The 17798-nt window shown below is 45.1% G+C and overlaps 2 protein-coding genes across 2 annotated transcripts in view; both read right to left on the bottom strand.

The window, feature by feature from the left end:
- Window positions 1-2204, bottom strand: part of LOC109552019 (uncharacterized) — a 24652-nt gene extending 22448 nt beyond the window's left edge. Inside the window, 2 exon segments of the mRNA XM_073811054.1 lie at window positions 1342-1424; window positions 1976-2204. Coding sequence (XP_073667155.1) covers window positions 1342-1351 — 10 coding nt within the window. The 5' untranslated portion in view covers window positions 1352-1424; window positions 1976-2204.
- Window positions 2205-4637: 2433 nt separating this feature from the next.
- RPL14 (ribosomal protein L14) lies at window positions 4638-8047 on the bottom strand. Its single transcript, XM_004327146.4, has 6 exons — window positions 8001-8047; window positions 7387-7488; window positions 6698-6792; window positions 5319-5418; window positions 5179-5232; window positions 4638-4966 (listed from the first exon to the last, which is right to left on the bottom strand). Exons 1-6 carry the CDS (start codon window positions 8001-8003, stop codon window positions 4685-4687), a joined length of 636 nt encoding a protein of 211 aa, XP_004327194.1. The 5' UTR covers window positions 8004-8047; the 3' UTR covers window positions 4638-4684.
- Window positions 8048-17798: the final 9751 nt, after the last annotated feature.

Genomic DNA, 17798 nt, shown 5'->3' on the forward strand with positions numbered 1-17798 from the left:
TGACCCACAACTACTGAGCCTGCGAGCCAGAACTACTGAGCCTACATGCCACAACTACTGAAGCCTGCGAGCCTAGAGCCCATGCTCTGCAACAAGAGAAGCCACCGCAATGAGAAGCCCGCACACCACAACGAAGAATAGTCCCCACTCACTGCAACTAGAGAAAGCCCGCACGCAGCAAGGAGGAACCAGCACAACCGAAAATAAATAATTAATTTTAAAAACGAAAGTAATTTATTAAAAAAATAAAGGACCTGGATGTGTGATGACAGTGGAGCTGCCACACTAGCCCTAGGCTGCCTCTCCCAGACTTCTTTGCTGTGAGAGAGAAGCTTCTATCTTGTTTAAGCAACTATCGCTTGGGGTTCTCTTAGTGGAACATAATCCCCCATGACTACTATAGTCCAGACAAAGCACTTGGAGAGAACAGACTGTCCCCAAAGATGTTTAAACATTTCCTGACACAGAACTAATGTTGGCTTAAGTGCTGAAACAGAAGTGGATGGTCCAGTGTCCAGAAAAATGAACCAAGTACACATTGCTCTTAAATTTCTGGGATGGACCTTTCTCATTATATGATACATCCATTACATGATATACCCAGCTTTCTCATTACATGATGTAGGACTCTGGAGAAAAATTTACTGAAATTATCCTGTACCACTAAGAAAACTCTGGAGGGAAAACTTCCTCCAATGCTGCATGAATTTGTGCCAACAATGGATACAGCCTCTTACGCAGGTTAAGCTGCAGTCTTTGCAATGGGCTAGAGGCACTGGCTTCAGCTCCAAACTCAGCATTCCTCCAAGAATTCACCTCCTTCATCGATCCACACCCTCCAATGCTCCCTGTTTGGACTTCATTGTACCCTGACTCCGTGGTCTGCAGAGTAAACTCTTATGGGCGTGCCTGTTTAATCCTAGGAGGCAGCCTTCCTCTGTGTATTGTCACGCAGACTGGCACTCCCCAAATTTTAACTTGCCCATTAATTCCCCAGATTGTACAAATGTATCTTCTGATTCTGGAGATCTGAGGTTCTGCCTTTCTAATGAGCCCCCCAGTGAGATCAAAGCTGCTCATCTGTGCACCGTACTTGCAGTTTGCATGGACATAGATTCTCAGTTTCTAGGAGAATTTCTTGGCCGGTGCTCCCCTCTTTCCCAACCTGATCCTCCCAAGTTTATCCTACTCTCCCTCATCAACTCCCCGAACACACTCCTTTGCCATACTCTTTGATGGATGCAAAGCTAAGCACAGGACTGTCCAAGGCAGGCTATGGGTCCTGCAAAGCCCTTTCATATCTGTTTTGAATATGGAAAGCTAGAAGAAAGCTCAGCTCACCTGGGACCATTTCTGGAGCATGGCTGATGACCCCTGGCTTCGTGCAGTGCCCTCTCTGTTTGGAAAAGCAAGAACCTGCAGAGCTAAGAGGAGAAAGAACCACAATGAGACTGACCCTGTGTTGTTTCCCACACTTGCCACCTCTTCCTCCCTCAGTCTCCTCGCCACTATCCTTGGAAACATACTCTTAGGACACTGTGGATGGCCTCACTGCACCCTTGCTAGGGATTCATTGTGTGCTGCAACTGCTCCTTTGTACACTCTACAAATTTGCCTGGTGAGGATGTAAATTCCTAGAAAGAATCTCTGAAGCAAGAGTCAAGGACTGCAGTGTATTCATGGTTTTTAAGAAAATCCCTGACCCACTGTGAATGCATTACTAAGTAGTCTGCACTGAATGCTTCTACTGAGCATGAATGGCAGACTCTAAACAAGCTTCTGGAGAGAAAGTAGGGTAAAAGGGGTCCGTGGACCTCTGCACCGGCTGCGGAAAAAAATGCAAGGGGTGTTCTGACCCCGGGAGGAAAAGCTAAGACGCTCAACGTCCCAGTGGGCGATGCGGACCAGAGACCACATCCACATCTGGACACTCCACCCTGGGAAGCAGGCGACCCCAAACGTCACCTGACCCCACCTTGAGTACCGCGAATCAGAGGAGATCCGGCCGGCTCTTCGAGGCAGGAAGGTCTATCGCGCCTCTCCAGCAGAAGGCTGGGACCAGGCTCGTGGCGCCCCGAGGGCCCCTCCGCAGCGAGTGCCAGGCCCTGACGCCCGAGCTCCGGATGGGGAGGGCTGGGCCACTGGGGAGCAGGGTCACGTAATCCCCAGCCGCTCGCTGAGTGCCGGCAGCCCAGCCGAACAGAGCCAAGGCGGAAGCGCTCCCGGCCGGCGCCCTGGGCGCCTCTCTAGGAAGCCGGGAGGCTGGCCCTTCTCCATGGTTCCCCCAAGCCAGACCTCAGCCGCTGCTCCCGCACCGGCTTTTCCCTATGGCTGCTCACCCCAAGTTGAGGATCACTTCCTCAAGGACAGTTACCACTTGTGATGACATTATATTTCTTGTGATGCTTCGAGTTCTGGCGCTAAGATTTGCTAGCAGCAACTTAACCTAATGAATGTAAAGCCCCATTCTCCCACTTTAGTGGCTGATGGCCTGGACTGTGACCTAAAGTCATGAAGTCAGGGGTCTGACTATCCAGGTTCAAATCCTGTCTCCACCATTTATTCACTGTATGGCCTTGTGCGAATTACTAACCTTTCCCTCAGTTTTTCAGTTGAGAATGGTAATAGTTTCAAACTCATAAATTCAATGGATTAACTGAGTCAATTCATGCAAAGCATAACAACTTCTGGTTCTAAACTATCACACAGATACAGGCTGTAATGCTGTGATTTAAGAAATACATATTTGGGGAATTCCCTGGTGGTCCAGTGGTTACGACTCCTCGCTTCCACTGCAGGGGGCGTAGGTTCATCCCTCATTGGGGAACTAAGATACCACATGCCACGCGGCCAAAAAATTTAAAAATTAAACAAATTAAATTAAAAAAAAAATGTTTGGTCTTCACTTCTTTCTGACACAAGAAGTTTCTAAAATCCTTGGAGTCTCCGGAGTAGTGAGACTGCCTGTGTTTCCTGGTAAGTCAGCAGCTGGGGGCTCCTAACTTTGGGGGTGACAGTTAGGGGGTCCTCATCACCAGAGGAATCCACCAGGGGATTGGGACCACATGGCTTGAACGCTAACCCCCACCGCCTGGAGCAGAGAGGGGCTGGAGATCTAGCTAATCACCAATGGCCAATATTTTAATAAACGTGCCTACCTAATGAACCTCCATAAAAACTCTCAAGGGATGAGGGGCTCAGAGAGCTTCCAGGATGAATACATGAAGGTGCTGGCAGGGTGGTAAGCTAGTGAGGGCAGGGAAGCTGTATGCCCCTTCCCCCCACACCTTGACCCATGCACTTCCACTTGGCTGTTCCCTAGTTTTATCTTTTGTGACAAACTGGTAACGTATTTCCCAGTTCTGCAATGAGCCTTAGCTCTAATAAACTGTTAAACCTAAGGAAGGAGTCATGGGAACTCCAATTTTCAGCTGCACAGTGAGAAGTACAGGAGGCCTGGGACTTGCAATTGACGTCTGAAGTCGGGGCAGACCCCTTAACCTGAGGCTCACCTGGGTAGTTAAAGGTCAGAATTTAACTGAAGTGTGGAGAATTACAGAAATGGTGTGGGGTAAAAAGCAAAACAAAAAAACCCATACACTCGCTATCAGATGTGCTATAAAAACTCATAAGCACACAATAAAAATACTTTGACAAGCAAGCATTCAAAAGTTTATTACTCATGAATGCTACCTGGAATACTAGAGAATGCAGTTCATGAAACTTAAAAAAAAAAAAAAAATCCAAGAAGAAAAGGTGGGACAGAAGCACTAGTGGTAAACCAAGAAACTAGTAGAAGACATCACTTATTTACATTAACATCAAGACTACCAAATGGCATCACCATTGCCACTTTATTTTGGACTCTTGTCAAGGTAAGGAATACGGCCAAGCTTGACACCATCTGACCTTCCCACTCTCGTTGCCTGGTTTCATTCAGTTCAACAGCACATGATCTGAATCTCAGGTATCACTCCATTTAAAAACACCCTATGGCTTCTTACACCCCACCTGCCCAACACAGACCCAACAACTGGCTTCCGGGTCCAGTGGTCTCTGGCCAGTCCTCTATGTTCCTGAGGTTCATACCACCCTTCCCCTTACACCATCTTTCTTTTGGGTGGAAGCTGAAGATTCCACTTTAGACAACCCCCTCAGACAAGGACAGGTAACCCAAAATTGCCTGTATTTCCTCTATCACAGAAACTATTACACTGTTTCACCTGCCTATTAATACCACCAAGCAAAAAGGAGCTGTCCTCCTTGTCCCAGTGAGGCTCAGAAGCCAGCTTTTGATTAGAAATGATTGGGAACCAGAATCTTTAAGGAACCAATGTATAATGTATTTGTTTTCCTAGTTTATTTTTATAAGAAAATTTACTAAACTCGAGCATCAAAAGCAGCTGGGATTTTACTTATTTACGGGAAATATATTTGTACAAGGGAAAAAAAAAACAGTGGTCTAATTATCACGATTTCCCATGAGAACATTACTTATGACTTTGTGTGATGACTTTGAGTCTGGGCAGAGTGGGACTAAGGAACTGATTCTCCAATGACAACATTAACAACCCTACCATCAATCTGCCTCATAATCCCGGCCCCAGTAACAGACTTTAATCCATACATTAAACAGATTTGCCAGCATGTCAAAAAGAACCTTTATTCTGTTTATAACAGCCTCTTATGGTTTCTTGCCACATGCCTTTGGAGCAGGTGCTTTCTGGGCTGGAGCTTTCTGACACTTCTGAGCCTTTGGAGGAGGTGCTGCCTTCTGGCCTGCAGCTTTCTGGGCAGTAACCTTCTGGGCTGGAGCCTTCTTACCCGTAGCAGTCATCTTTTTTGCTGGAACCTTTGCAGCAGCTGCTGTAGCTGCCCCCTTAGCAGCAAGTGCTTTCTTGGGAGAAGCCTTCAGGAGAGCTGCCTTTTGAAGTTTCTTAACTTCAAGCTTGATTAGTCTGTTCCTCTGAAAAATTTCAATGGAAATGTTTATCATATATGCATACAAAACACATGTCCATCTTATATGTATGGAATATGTATGTATAGAAGACAACCCTTATGATGTCTAAGACTCCTATAAGTCAACTTTGGTCTGTAAGCTTAGGCAAGCAGAATTAACCAGACAAACTAGTTTAGGGTTAGAATACAACAATCCTGAATTAATTAAAAACTTACCATTTTCCTTGCCTTCATGACTTTATAACGATCAAAATCTGTCATCTTGGCTTTCTGTTAAAAAAAAAAAAAATCTCTGTCATACCACCTTCTAATCTTCCCCAGAGAAGGTCCAAATTCAAATGACTCTAAATCATTACCTTTTCTCTGGCTTCAATCTTCTTGGCCCACCTTGTGGCTGCCCACTTTGCATTGATATCTGCCTTCTCCCAGGCTTTTCGGACATACTTCTGGCGGGCACTAGAAAGAGCCAATACCATAGATTAAGAAATCATCTTTGGGACATTCCTGGTGGCCCAGTGGCTAAGACTCCGTGCTCCCAATGCAGGGGGCCCAGGTTCGATTCCTGCTCAGGGAACTAGATCCCACACGCATGCTGCAGCTAACACCTAGTATAGCCAAAAAATAAAATAAATAAACAGATAGATATCATCTTTGAAACCACACAGATCCAAGGACAGCTTTTCATCCTCTGAAAAAGCACAATTTATACCCCTCAAATTAAAAAAGCATAAGGAAAATGCCAAAAGAACCCTTCTCATTTTTTCTACTTCCAGTTCTAGTTGTCTCCATAGAAAACACACCACCTGGCACAATGTATCAATATCTTTTACTTGTTGGAACGGTGTTCACTAAGCCAGGATATCTTATAATCTCAAACAAAATTTTAATAAAAATATGCAAACCATTCCACTTTCTGGGTTTAAAAATCACCTGATCATGTATATAATACCACTCAAATAGTGGATGTGTAGAAAGCATTTTCCTTTTCATAAAGAATGATGTAAAGTAAATCGTTATGCCTTATGCTTTTATTTTGTACAATAACGCTTATAAAGATTTGTGTTCAAACACCATAAAATGGAATTATAATCATTTTGAAATTCCTTTCAAATATCAAAACCCAGTATGCTTAGAAAATAAACTAGCAATATGTCACAGCACATGTTCCATTGCAAACAACTGTCACTGCACAGCAACACACCATAGTGTTTAACTTCTATAACCTAAATCATGTCAAGAATCACAGAATGCCTTAATCCCTTACAAACAACTGGGAATAGAACCTCTTTGTGGCTGTCATAAGGAGATGATGTATATTAAATACTTAATAGCCGACACATACAAAAAGCTCAACTAATGATAGAGTTGCAAGAGACAATCGGTAGTTTTGTTCTGAAGCTAAAATGGACTAACACACGTTGGGGGAACCACATATACAGGGAGGCTTTTGTTGTGTAAAACCTGAAAGAAAGGGGAACAAGAGAAAAAGGATGGGAAATCTGGATAGAGAGAAAGCCAGAGAACTACCGGACCTCAGGGAATTTTAGAAGTAAATAATGCCTGTCCACTTCTACGATGTAAATTCCTCTTCTAAACTGCTCTCACTTTCACACTGCTTACTATGTTCTCAAGAGAAAAATCAACAAAATAGCAAAAACATTTCTAAATTAAACTAAGCAAGCTTTTGCTAGCATTAACAAAACTAGGGGAGGGGTGACGGTTGGTGGATAGTTACCTGTGTGGGAACTTAAGGATGAAGTCAGTGAGCTGCATGCATTTGAAAGGCATAGCCTGCCTCCTTACTTGAGTGCAAGGTCCATCCACCAAAGCCTAGAAGACGTAAAATCAAGGATCTCAGTGTAAAAAGGTAACAGCATTCAAAATGCAAATATTCTATATATTATTCCTTTCAGAATCATCAAATCCTTATATTTAAATGCTTTTCTTTACAGGTTAAAAAGACTTAGCAACAGCAGCACAGCATAAAACCCAACTACATATAATTTAAAATCTTTAATCCTTGCATTCCCAACAAATAACTTTATGATTATTCACAGCCTTTGGTTAATCCCTCAGTTGTGGTGCTCTAATAGTGACAATAGCAAATAATGGCTTTCTGTGTGCCTGGCTTTGTTCTAAATTTGCTTTAAACATAATAACTGATTTAAACCTCACCTATGTTTTAGCCTATAATTAGTTAAAAACTCTGCCTAGCTGAAGGAGCATAAGTATTACTCAAACCCAGCAGTACCCACCAATTCAAGTCTGTACTCCTAACCCCTATGTGCGTTGGGTTTCCTAAAATAAAGCTACCACCTGTAGTACTCCTATCCTAAGACGGCTGTTGGGACTATTACCATTATCATCTACACTGCATACCATCCACTGCCATGTGAAGCTGTGACACTCTTCCTTTGCACTTACCCTGTTCTGATCAATAACATCTACAATCGCGACCAGCCTCCCGGCATGAGGCCCAAAGGAGACGTAAGCCACCCGGCCAACCTCCACGAAGCGCCTGAACACCTAAAATTGAGAGGCGGGGGAGAGAAAATGATTAAACATACTCCCTAGTTTGCAAGGCTTTGCAGCTTAAAGGCAGTGTGGCTAACAACAGAGAAAAAGAATGTTGAGGATAACACGCCCAGGTGCCATGGAACTTAAGATAGACGAAATCCGCAAAGGCGGCGGCAAAAGCCAAGTTCTCGCTGGCCTACGGGGCCTGCACGGCCGGATCACCAGCCCCATCCCGGCTTGGCCCCAGCGGCCGGGCCAAGCGACTGGGCACACCAGCGGTCCGACGCAGGCGGCCGAAGCGCGCACGCGTGGCCCAGGCAGCGCCAGGCCTACCGGGCCCCACACGCGCTCGTCGGGCGCGCATCTGGAAAGCTGCCAACCCCATGTCCTGCCCACCCGAGGACCCTCACCGCGCGCTACCTAAGACCCACTGGGCGCCATTCCGCGCCTCCACTCCCCAACCCAAGTAGAGATGGAACAGCATGGCAGGCCGACCCGGAGCCCACGACCGGGACACTCACCATATTGGCGGCGTTAGGCGGAAAGGAAGAAAGCCCACCCTACTGTGCGCATGTGTAGAAGGCCGCCCCGCCCCTGCGATGCACGAGACGCCGACGTGGGCACTGATTGGTTGGGACGTTCGCCCGTACGCGCACGCATGCTCACTGGGAAAACAAGCTGGAGCTCGCCGGAGCGTGCGGGGGCCGCGCTCCTTTTCGCGGACTGGAATTGCTGGATTGGCTTAGTTGATACCGCGGGTAATTGTCCCCAAGTGGTAATATTTTACCATTGCTTTATCTTTTAATCTTTTTTTTTGAACCATTTGAGAGGAAATTGCAGACATGATGTTCCTTTATCTCTACACACTTAAATGTGATATTTCCTAAAAACAAGGACATTATTCTACATAATCAGTTCAGTGGTCGAACTCATTACATTAATAATAACATAGCGTTTGGAGGTTTTTTTTGGCTACGGCACAGCTTGCGGGATCTTATTCCACGACCAGTGATCGAACCCGGCCCGGCAGTGAAATCCCAGAATCCTCATCAGCCAGGGAATTCCTACATAGTCTATTATTTAATCTGTACTCCTTTTTCAAATATTAACAGTTGTTCCATTTATGTCATTTCCAGCAAATGAAAAAAAATCTTCCTGGTCTATGATCTCATGAAGCGTTACAATTTGTATTTGGTTATCACGTCTAGTCTTAAAATCTGTAGTAAATCTTTCCTTGTCTTTCATAGTACTGACATTTAAAAATACAGGCTAGTTGTTTTGTAGATGGTCTCTCAATGTGGATTTGTTGTAGTTTTCATCATGATTAGATTCAGATTATACATTTTTTGGTAGAAATGCCGTGCCCTTGATGCATCACATCAGAACACCCGCAGGATATATCTTTGTCCCAATATGGCAATGTTAACTTTCATCCTTAAGGTGTTGATCATTGTGCTGACAATTCCCAAATGTATTTCAGTCCTTTCCTCTAAGCTCTCTGCCAGTGTATATTCCCAGGACTGTTCTAGCAGCTTTCTAAGTGACCTGCCTTCTCCATTGGTCCCTTTACTCTGTTCTCTGCTCACCAGTTAGAGGGATCTTTTTAAAAAGTAAATTGGATCACATCACTTTCTTTGTGTGTGTGTGTGTGTGTGTGTGTGTGTTTTAACATCTTTATTGGGGTATAATTGCTTTACAATGGTGTGTTAGTTTCTGCTTTATAACAAAGTGAATCAGTTATACATATACATATGTTTCATATCTCTTTCCTCTTACATCACTTTCTTTTTAAAGTACTTCAGGGAATTCCCTGGTGGTCCAGTGGTTAGGGCTCCACACTTCCACTGCAGGGGGCACAGGTTTGATCCCTGGTGGGGGAACTAAGATCCTGCAAGCCGCGCTGCGCAGCCAAATGAAAAGACAACCCACAGAATAGGAGAAAATATTTGCACATCAAATATCTGATAAGGGACTTGTGTCCAGAATATGTATAAATAAATAAATAAGTAAATACGTAAAATATTTTAGTGGCTTTCTACAGTATTTAGAATAAAATCTAAACTCCTTACCCTGGCCTACAAGGCCCTGCATCATGTGTTCCTATATCCCAACACATCTTATGCCATCCCTCCTTCACCATTGTGCTTCTTCAGCCACACTGATCTTGACCAGGCCACCAAGAACTGTCTTGTGCTGTGACTTTTGTACATGGTGTCTCCCCTGCCAGGAATGCCCTTCCCTCTTCATACTCATTGAATAGCAGTAGCAACTTTCGTCTTGTATTTTTTTCTAGATACCGCTTCTGAGACTTAACCTGACTACCTCATAAAAAAATTGCAGTTGTTCTACTTCTCCCTTTTCTAGCTCAGCTTTTTGTTTTCCTTAGAGCTATCATCATAATGGCAATTGTTCGACTGATTTTTCCATTCATTTAGGTTGTAGTTTTGTGCCAATTGACATGAGTTCCATAAAAGCAGAACCTTGAAATCTTTTCTTGGTACAGTACCTGAATAGGGAGGGACTCAGTAATTGGGTAGTCTTTAGGCCTTGGTATCCTGCTTTATAATTTATAAAGCAGAAGGCGTGAATAAAAATATTCATAGCAGCACTTTCTTGGTAACAGCCCCAAACTAGAAACTACCCAAAGGCCATAAACAAGAGAATGGATAAATTGTGGAAGTTTGCAGTGATGGAGTCAACAGCAACTACATGGGAACAGCATGGATGAACTTATACCCAACACTGGGAAAAATAAACTAGACAGAGTATATACTCTGTGATTTCATTTATAGAAAATTCAAAACAGGCAAACTAATCTATGATATTAGAAGCAGTCACTTTTACCCCTGGTGCAGTCAGCAATGGCTGGAGGGGGAAGGGGGGTTTCTGAGCTGCTGGAGAGTTTCTTCGTCTGGGTGTTAGTTACACAGAGTGTGTTCAGCTTGTGAACTTTCAAATCTCTACCTTTATGATTTGCACATTTCTTTCCCCCAAATGTGTTTCCTGGCTGTACAACCAGAGAATCTTGATTTGCAGGTCTGCGGAGGGTCAAGAATCTGCATGTAATAAACAAGCTCCCCAAGTGGTTCATTGAACACACTTTGGGAAAGACTGGGATTCTCCAGTTACAGAATTATTTTTCTAGAGTTCACTAAATGGTTATGTCACACTGGTTTAAAGTCCTCCAAAAGTCCATTTTTATCACCTAATCTACAGGATAAAGTCCAAACTCCTTAGCCATTCAAGGCCTTGCATAATCTCACCCCAACCCCCCTTCCTAGCTTCTTCTCTTTGGCCGTTCTGCGCCCCTCACCCCTAATCCCGCTATAGCTACGTTTCATGGCTTTTCATGCAGTCAACCCCCCTCTTCCTAGAATGTGGTCCCCATCTTTCTCCCTGAAAAATGACAGTGCATCCTTGAAGAAACATCTTTTTTTTTTGAAAGGAATCCAGGATTTTCTTTTCTTTTTTTTTGGTACGCGGGCCTCTCACTGTTGTGGCCTCTCCCGTTGCGGAGTACAGGCTCCGGACGCGCAGGCCCAGCGGCCATGGCTCATGGGCCTAGTCGCTCCGTGGCATGTGGGATCTTCCCGGAGCGGGGCACGAACCCGTGTCCCCTGCATCGGCAGGCGGACTCTCAACCACTGCACCACCGGGGAAGCCCTTCTTTTCTTTTAAAATTTATTTTATTTTTTAATTTTATTTTTGGCTGCATTAGGTCTTTGTTGCTGTGCACAGGCTATCTCCAGTTGTGGTGAGCGGGGATACTCTTCGTTGCAGTGCACGGGCTTCTCATTGGGTGACTTCTCTTTGTTGCGGAGCACAGGCTCTAGGCGCGCAGGCTTCAGTAGTTGTGGCACGCGGGTTCAGTAGTTGTGGGGGGACTCATGTCCCCTGCACTGGCAGGCCGATTCTTAACCACTGCGCCACCCGGGAAGCCCATCCTTGAAGAAGCATCTTTTTTTTTAAAAAAAAGGGCACACGGGTTCGAGCCCTGGTCCGGGAAGATCCCACATGCCGCGGAGCAACTAAGCCCGTGTGCTACAACTGAGCCTGCGCTCCAGAGGCCGTGAGCCACAACTACGGAAGCCCACGCCCCTAGAGCCCGTGCTCCACAATAAGAGAAGCCACCGCGATGAGAAGCCCGCGCACCGCAACGAAGAGTAGCCCCCCGCTCGTCGCAACTAGAGAAAGCCCTCACACAGCAACAAAGACCTAACGTAGCCAAAAATAAAAATAAATAAATTTAAAAATATATATTTATTTATTTGGCTGCACCAGGTCTTAGTTGTGGCATGCGGGATCTTCGTGGCTGCATGCAGGATCTTTAGTTGCAGCATGCTAACTCTTAGTTGCAGCATGTGAGATCTAGATTCCTGACCAGGGATGGAACCCGGGCCCCCTGCATTGGGATTGCGGAGTTTTAGCCACTGGACCACCAGGGAAGTCCCTGAAGAAGCATCTTAAGACACCTTTCAAAGCAGCCCCAGGCGGTTTTCAGAGTTCTTCAAAGCTTCATTATAATGGCAAGATAATTCTCCAAGCAAGCCTTCTCTACCTCGCTACATCGCCGGCGTCCAGTGATAAGCAAAAACATCTTAAGCATCTATACGGTTCAAACGCAAGAGAACCAGACGAAGCACACGCCCAGGTCTGGTTGGCCGGCTACGCCCCTTCCAGGACACCCAACCGGCTTGTCCAATCACCGGGAGGAAGGGCAAGTCGGGGACGACGCCAGGATCCAAGATGGCGTCCTGGCCCCACCCTTTATTTCGCGGGGCCTCTCCCTGCGGAGCCACGCCCCTGCCGTACGCCGTCCCTACGTGTCCAATCACTGAGAGGAAAGGCGGGTCAAGGTCCGTGCCTGCTACAAACATGGCGACCGCAGAACGCTCTGGAGCTCCAGTCTTTCGTCAGCTGTTGGCGTGAGCTGTGTTGGAAATGATGTTCCCCTGAAGCCGCGCGCCGCAGCGCCTGTCTGTGGCAAGAAGTGGATGTGAAGGGCAGGGCGGACGTCCTGCTTCGGGTTTCAGCGTTGAGGCTCCGAGCAGAGGGGTAGCGCTGATGTCGGCTCCAGGCCGGGCGATGTGGGGGAGGGCAGCAGCTCGCCCCCTTCCCCGCTGTTTCCAGAATCCCTGCGGGTGTCAGCGTGGCCAGAGCTGTCCACCTGTACACACTGGACCCCAGTATACCTGTCAGCTTCAGCTGAGTAGATGTATCTCGGGTTTTGTTTTTTTTTTCCCTCAGTCATGAGGGATGGAGGCTTCAGTTTAGCAGACAAACTGTCTGGGGCCCAAAAGAGAAAAAAGTCTCAGCCTGTTCAAGAAGTGAAGCAAAAGCTACGCAGAACCCTGACATCCTTGTTCCTGTAACCTTTCTGAGTTATGAACCAATCCCGGTTATGATGGAACTGGCATGGCCGTCATATGTATGCCTACCTGGCATGATATATTTAGGAATGAAAAATGCACGTTACTTCTGTGAAGTGAAGAAACTGCACAACCTAAAAGTTGAGAATTATTTTTTATTTGGTGGCTTTTCTGAGCACCTAAGCCAGGAAGACAGCCTCTCAGATCGCTTTGGGGGACTGCTCCAAAGAGGCAAGGGAGGAGCCAGGATATATACGAGTTTTCCAGCAAAAACCAGGTAGTGGAACATCAAAAGATTACTGTTAATAAAACCAAAAACAACTATACCCCAATGGGAAAAAAAAAAAAAAGAACAGACATTGCAAGTTAGTGAATTTAGGGCTTTTCTGTGTATGGGAAGTTGCAAGAGTCTGGGCTCATTGAAATTATTCCTTTGATATGCACCTTAGCTATCTAGGACCAATATACTGTTCTTTTTTCCATCCTGAATCCCCTCAGAGTGCACAGTTGGGATGGCTTTAGTGGTTGATGGGTTGATGGCCGCAATAGCCTTTGTTGACTGATATGTCAGGCAACATTTTTCATTCACACATCTATTTTCAAAATTTTCATCTTAGGAGCCTGGAAGCAGAACATGACAGGGTCCAAGCCCAATCAACCTAAGACCGCTAAGAAGAGAGAGGGTTATAGGATTGTGGGGAGATGTGAAGTTTAGATGAAATTTAAATGAAACACTGTTTTGATAGACTCAAAGGAAAGCAGGACTTTCTAAAGTGGTCAACATCAGCCCTAGACAGCAAAATGAACCCATGGTCCTGTTTCTTTGAAAATGTTGTCCAGAAACCCCTTTTCTGAAGCTTTGCCCCTGGGTTGTAAATTGAAACTTTCATTCATACTGATAAAATGTAAAACATCAAAGTTTCTGAGAATCTTTGATTTTAGAGAACAAAGTTTCTCAATAAGTAAGAAATCAGTAGTTACTCAAAGAAGAGGGTTATTATGACCCTTCATAGATGTAGCATTCATTGGCAGAAATATTGTTTCCTGTTAACTTTACAGTTGTCTTTATTTATATCTGTTTTTCCTGCCCAGTGACTAGCCATGCAGGTTTTACTTTCTCAGTCAGAGCTAACTTTAAAAAAATATTTATTTATTTATTTATTTATTTTGGCTGTGCCGGATATTAGTTGCATCACGTGGACTTAGTTGCAGCATGTGGGATCTAGTTCCCCCACTAGGGGCTGAACCCAGGCCCCCTGCGTTGGGAGCTCAGAGTCTTACCCACTGGACCACCAGGGAAGTCCCCAGAGCTAACTTTTACTTAACAAATGTTGACGATATAGCAGGAAGGTACCCTGAGGGTTTCATCAATGGGGAAATTTTAGATCTTTTCTGTTGCAAAGCAGGAGGTAAACTCACCACAGGTGATGACATAAACTTGGATGAGCAAGATGTCCATCATGAGGAGGACATTGGCCTATTAAATCACAGGAACCTGAGTGAGATCAAATGAAGCTTACTTAGCAAGCCAGTGGTTGCTCACTTCCAACTTCAAGTTCCCAAAGAGGTTGATGGACCCTGAAATGGGTCAGGACTCTTGGGATACAGTGCCCAGTTTCTTTCAGTAGTGCAAGTTTGTCTAATACTCCAAATGCCTGGATGGGGTATTTTGTGGTTTGTCTTTTCTGTTTAATAACCAAGGAGTTAGTGTTGGTTTCTGTGCCAATACAAATTGGTCCAGGGTCAAGAAAAGATTTCAGGAAATATGGTGATAGAACAAGGGGATTAGCAGATGATGCTAACTATTATACATAGAATGGATAAGCAACAAGGTCCTATTGTATAGCACAGGGAACTATCACTTTGCTGTACAGCAGAAGTTAACACAACACTGTAAATCAACTATACTTCAATAAAATAATTTAAAAAAAATACTTGGGAAACATATCAGATCTAAGGAACATGGTGAGGCCACAGCAAAGTTGGTGGCTTTCGTTGCCTTTGAGTATTAGAAGCTGTTGACAAACAGTTGTCATGCTCTAAAATAGATCATTAAACTCATTTTCTGTGGAACACAGAATATTCTGTTGCATAGAAGGCTCACTAACACCAAGGTTACATATGCATTCTCACATTATATTACAGAACTGAAGCCAGTTTTGAAAGAGAAAATTAGCTACGTACCACATGGTGCTCGAAATAGCTGAAGAAATGCAGAATGAACTAACAGGCTAACAGGCCTCCAAACCCAGAACAAGTTCCTGGAGCTGGTAAAAGCAGCCGAATTCTTGAGTGTGATCATAGATGGGAACACTGGTATCTCTTCCAAAGAAAATCTCTCCCTCTTTGTGTGCCGTTTTCACCAGACTGAAGAAGGTAAGTGGAGTTTTATTTAATATCTGATTGATTTCGTAGAGGCTGTTGACATGACTGAGAATCTCCCGACAGAATGCTTCTTGCAGAGAATAGCAGTCTGCGGTTTACCAAAGGAATTACTGCAGGGTTTCTGTGATCAGAGGGTGATTCCATGAATGGCCAGCTGGAAGGATTTGTTCTTGGCTTCTAAGATGCAGGAGCTGGACTCAGCTATTATTTGGTCCTGTGCAGTGGAGCCAGTCACCAAACTTCTAGACGCTGTGGGCAAAATGATGGTACGCTAAAGGCATTCTCAGAGCACTTCACAGCTCAGCTGGGTTTGCTGCAGGCATTCCTGAGTGAAGGGGGTGAACACTGGGAGGAGGAAGAGGAGTGGGATGTCGTGATTTATAAGGAAAATATATATGTGGTCATCCAGATGGCCAGAACCCTTGGAATTTCCTAAATGTTCAGAGTGGTAAAGGTGTCTCTTGTTGTGTTAATGAGGTGACTTTTAGAAGAGGATGGGGGTGGGTTGCCAGGAAAGAACCAACTCTGTGATTAGAGGGTTGGAACTTTCAGTCCCACCCCCTGATTTTCAGGAAGAGGGGAGAGGAGCCTGAGATTGACTCAGTTGCCGTTGGCCAATGATTTAGTCAATTGTAGGTATGTAATGAAGCCTCTATGAAAACCCAGAAGGACAGCTTTTGGTCCCATTTTTGGAGAGCTTCCACGTGGAGAGCGACAGTGCTTCCTCATGCTCATATGAGGACCCCATGCTCTAAGAGGCCAGAAGTGCCTTTGTTGGGTACCTCGCCGTATGTCTTTTCATCTGGCTGTTAATTTGTATCCTTTAATATCCTTTTATAATAAATCAGTCATCTGATGAGTACATGGGTTTTCCTGAGTTCTGTGAGTCGTTTTAGCAGGTCATTTGGACCCGAGGAGGATGTCCTGGGAACCTCTGATTTGTAGCCAGTTGGTCAGAAGCACAGGTAAGGACCTGGGCTTGCGACTGGCGTCTGAAGTGAAGGGTGGTCTTGTGAGACTGAGCCCTTTACCTGGGTAGCTAGTGTCAGAACTGAGTTGATTTCTCAGACACCTGCTGGTGTCTAAGAATTTCTTGTTGGTGTGGGGAAGCCTCCACACACACACATGTTGGAATTGATTCTGGGAACCCTTTTCAAGGAGGAACAGAGTAGTATCAGAGAAAATACCAGGTGGACAGCATCTCAGTGTCTGTGTCTTTTCAAGGCTAAGTGTACAGTCATCCTCAAAGTTTTGCAGGAAATAGGCACGCACAGGGTGCTGAAAGACCTTTTTTTTATTCCATCACCAAGTTTGACTTCCTAGTGATGACGGTGTGTTGAATAAACCCTTTCACACACCAACTCCTTGCCTCAGGACATGCAGCAGGCTGATACTGACCTCATTGACTTGGTTTATGAAGCCACCTTGTAATCCAGAGGTTCCTGAAAATGAAGGACAGTGAGACCCAGGCTTGGTGTCCTTGTACAATGAAGTAAAGCATGGGAAGAGAAGAATTTCCTCCTACTCTGTCCATGTTTTGTGGCCAAAAATTTCCCCACAGTGTCTTCACAGCCACAGGCCTCCAGGAGAGCCCCAGAAAGGCCTTGTTCGTTCCCCTTCTGAACCATGTCATTTTTGAAGTGCAGGAACAGCAAAGTTCTTGCTGTGATTAATTTCTTAGTCCCTCATTCCAAGCAATCTGTGTTTGCTGGAGAATGGTGAGGCCGAGGTGTCACTGTATGAGGCTTTCAAGGGAGATATACTCCCTACATGGCCAGGTGTAAAGCACAGCTGGAGAGGTAGATGGCTGGGTAGATGGATGTTCCCAGGCAAGAACAACCAAATAATAGCCTTGCTGCACTGTAACACTTGAACCTCATCTCCTACCCCAGCATTAATGCAGCCCTCTCCATTCTGGCCACTATTTTGGCCACTATACCTGTCTATGTCCTGCCTGGAGGGTGGAGAGTATCAGAATCTGAAAGAAGCACTCTGGAAGGAAGCAAGAGCTTGCCTGGGCTGCCCCTGACATGTATTCCTCAGGACAGCTGATATGCATGAGGTCTTGGATGACTTTGACCCATATTCACACTGACTGTGGTTGGAATGTTTTCTGAGTTGCTGAATATACGGGTACTTGGAACTTGCCCCAGGGCAAACGTGTCAGCTGAACATGTTTTTGGGATTTGCTGTCTGTTTTATAAGATTGTTTTAGGGAATTCCCTGATGGTCTAGTGGTTAGGACTGCATGCTTTCACTGCTGTGGCCGGGGTTCAATCCCTGGTCGGGGAACTAAGATCCCACAAGCTGCGCAGTGCGGTCAAAAAAAAAAAAGTTTTAAAAAGGCTTTCCAGTAAATGGAGTTTGTACTTGTACTAGGGGAAGTAGTTTTACCAAGGAAATGGCAATTCCTCGGTTCTTGTCCTCCCGAAGAAAAGCATGCAATCGAGAGATGTAGAGCAGTTTTTAAGCAGCACGAGTTTTATTAAGCAAAATGAAAGTATGTTCCCGGGAAAGGAGAGCAGGCTGTCTGGAAACCAGAAGCAGCCTCGCAATGGGAATAGG

The sequence above is a fragment of the Tursiops truncatus genome, chromosome 10, assembly GCF_011762595.2.
Source record: "Tursiops truncatus isolate mTurTru1 chromosome 10, mTurTru1.mat.Y, whole genome shotgun sequence".
Lineage (NCBI taxonomy): Eukaryota > Metazoa > Chordata > Mammalia > Artiodactyla > Delphinidae > Tursiops > Tursiops truncatus.

What these genes read in the sequence shown, in the direction of transcription:
- RPL14 (XM_004327146.4), bottom strand. An exon ending in ATGTTATTGATCAGAACAGG is followed by an intron (nt 6,793 to 7,386) that starts GTAAGTGCAAAG and finishes TACGTCTTCTAG; the next exon opens with GCTTTGGTGGATGGACCTTG. An exon ending in ATCCTTAAGTTCCCACACAG is followed by an intron (nt 5,419 to 6,697) that starts GTAACTATCCAC and finishes GGCTCTTTCTAG; the next exon opens with TGCCCGCCAGAAGTATGTCC.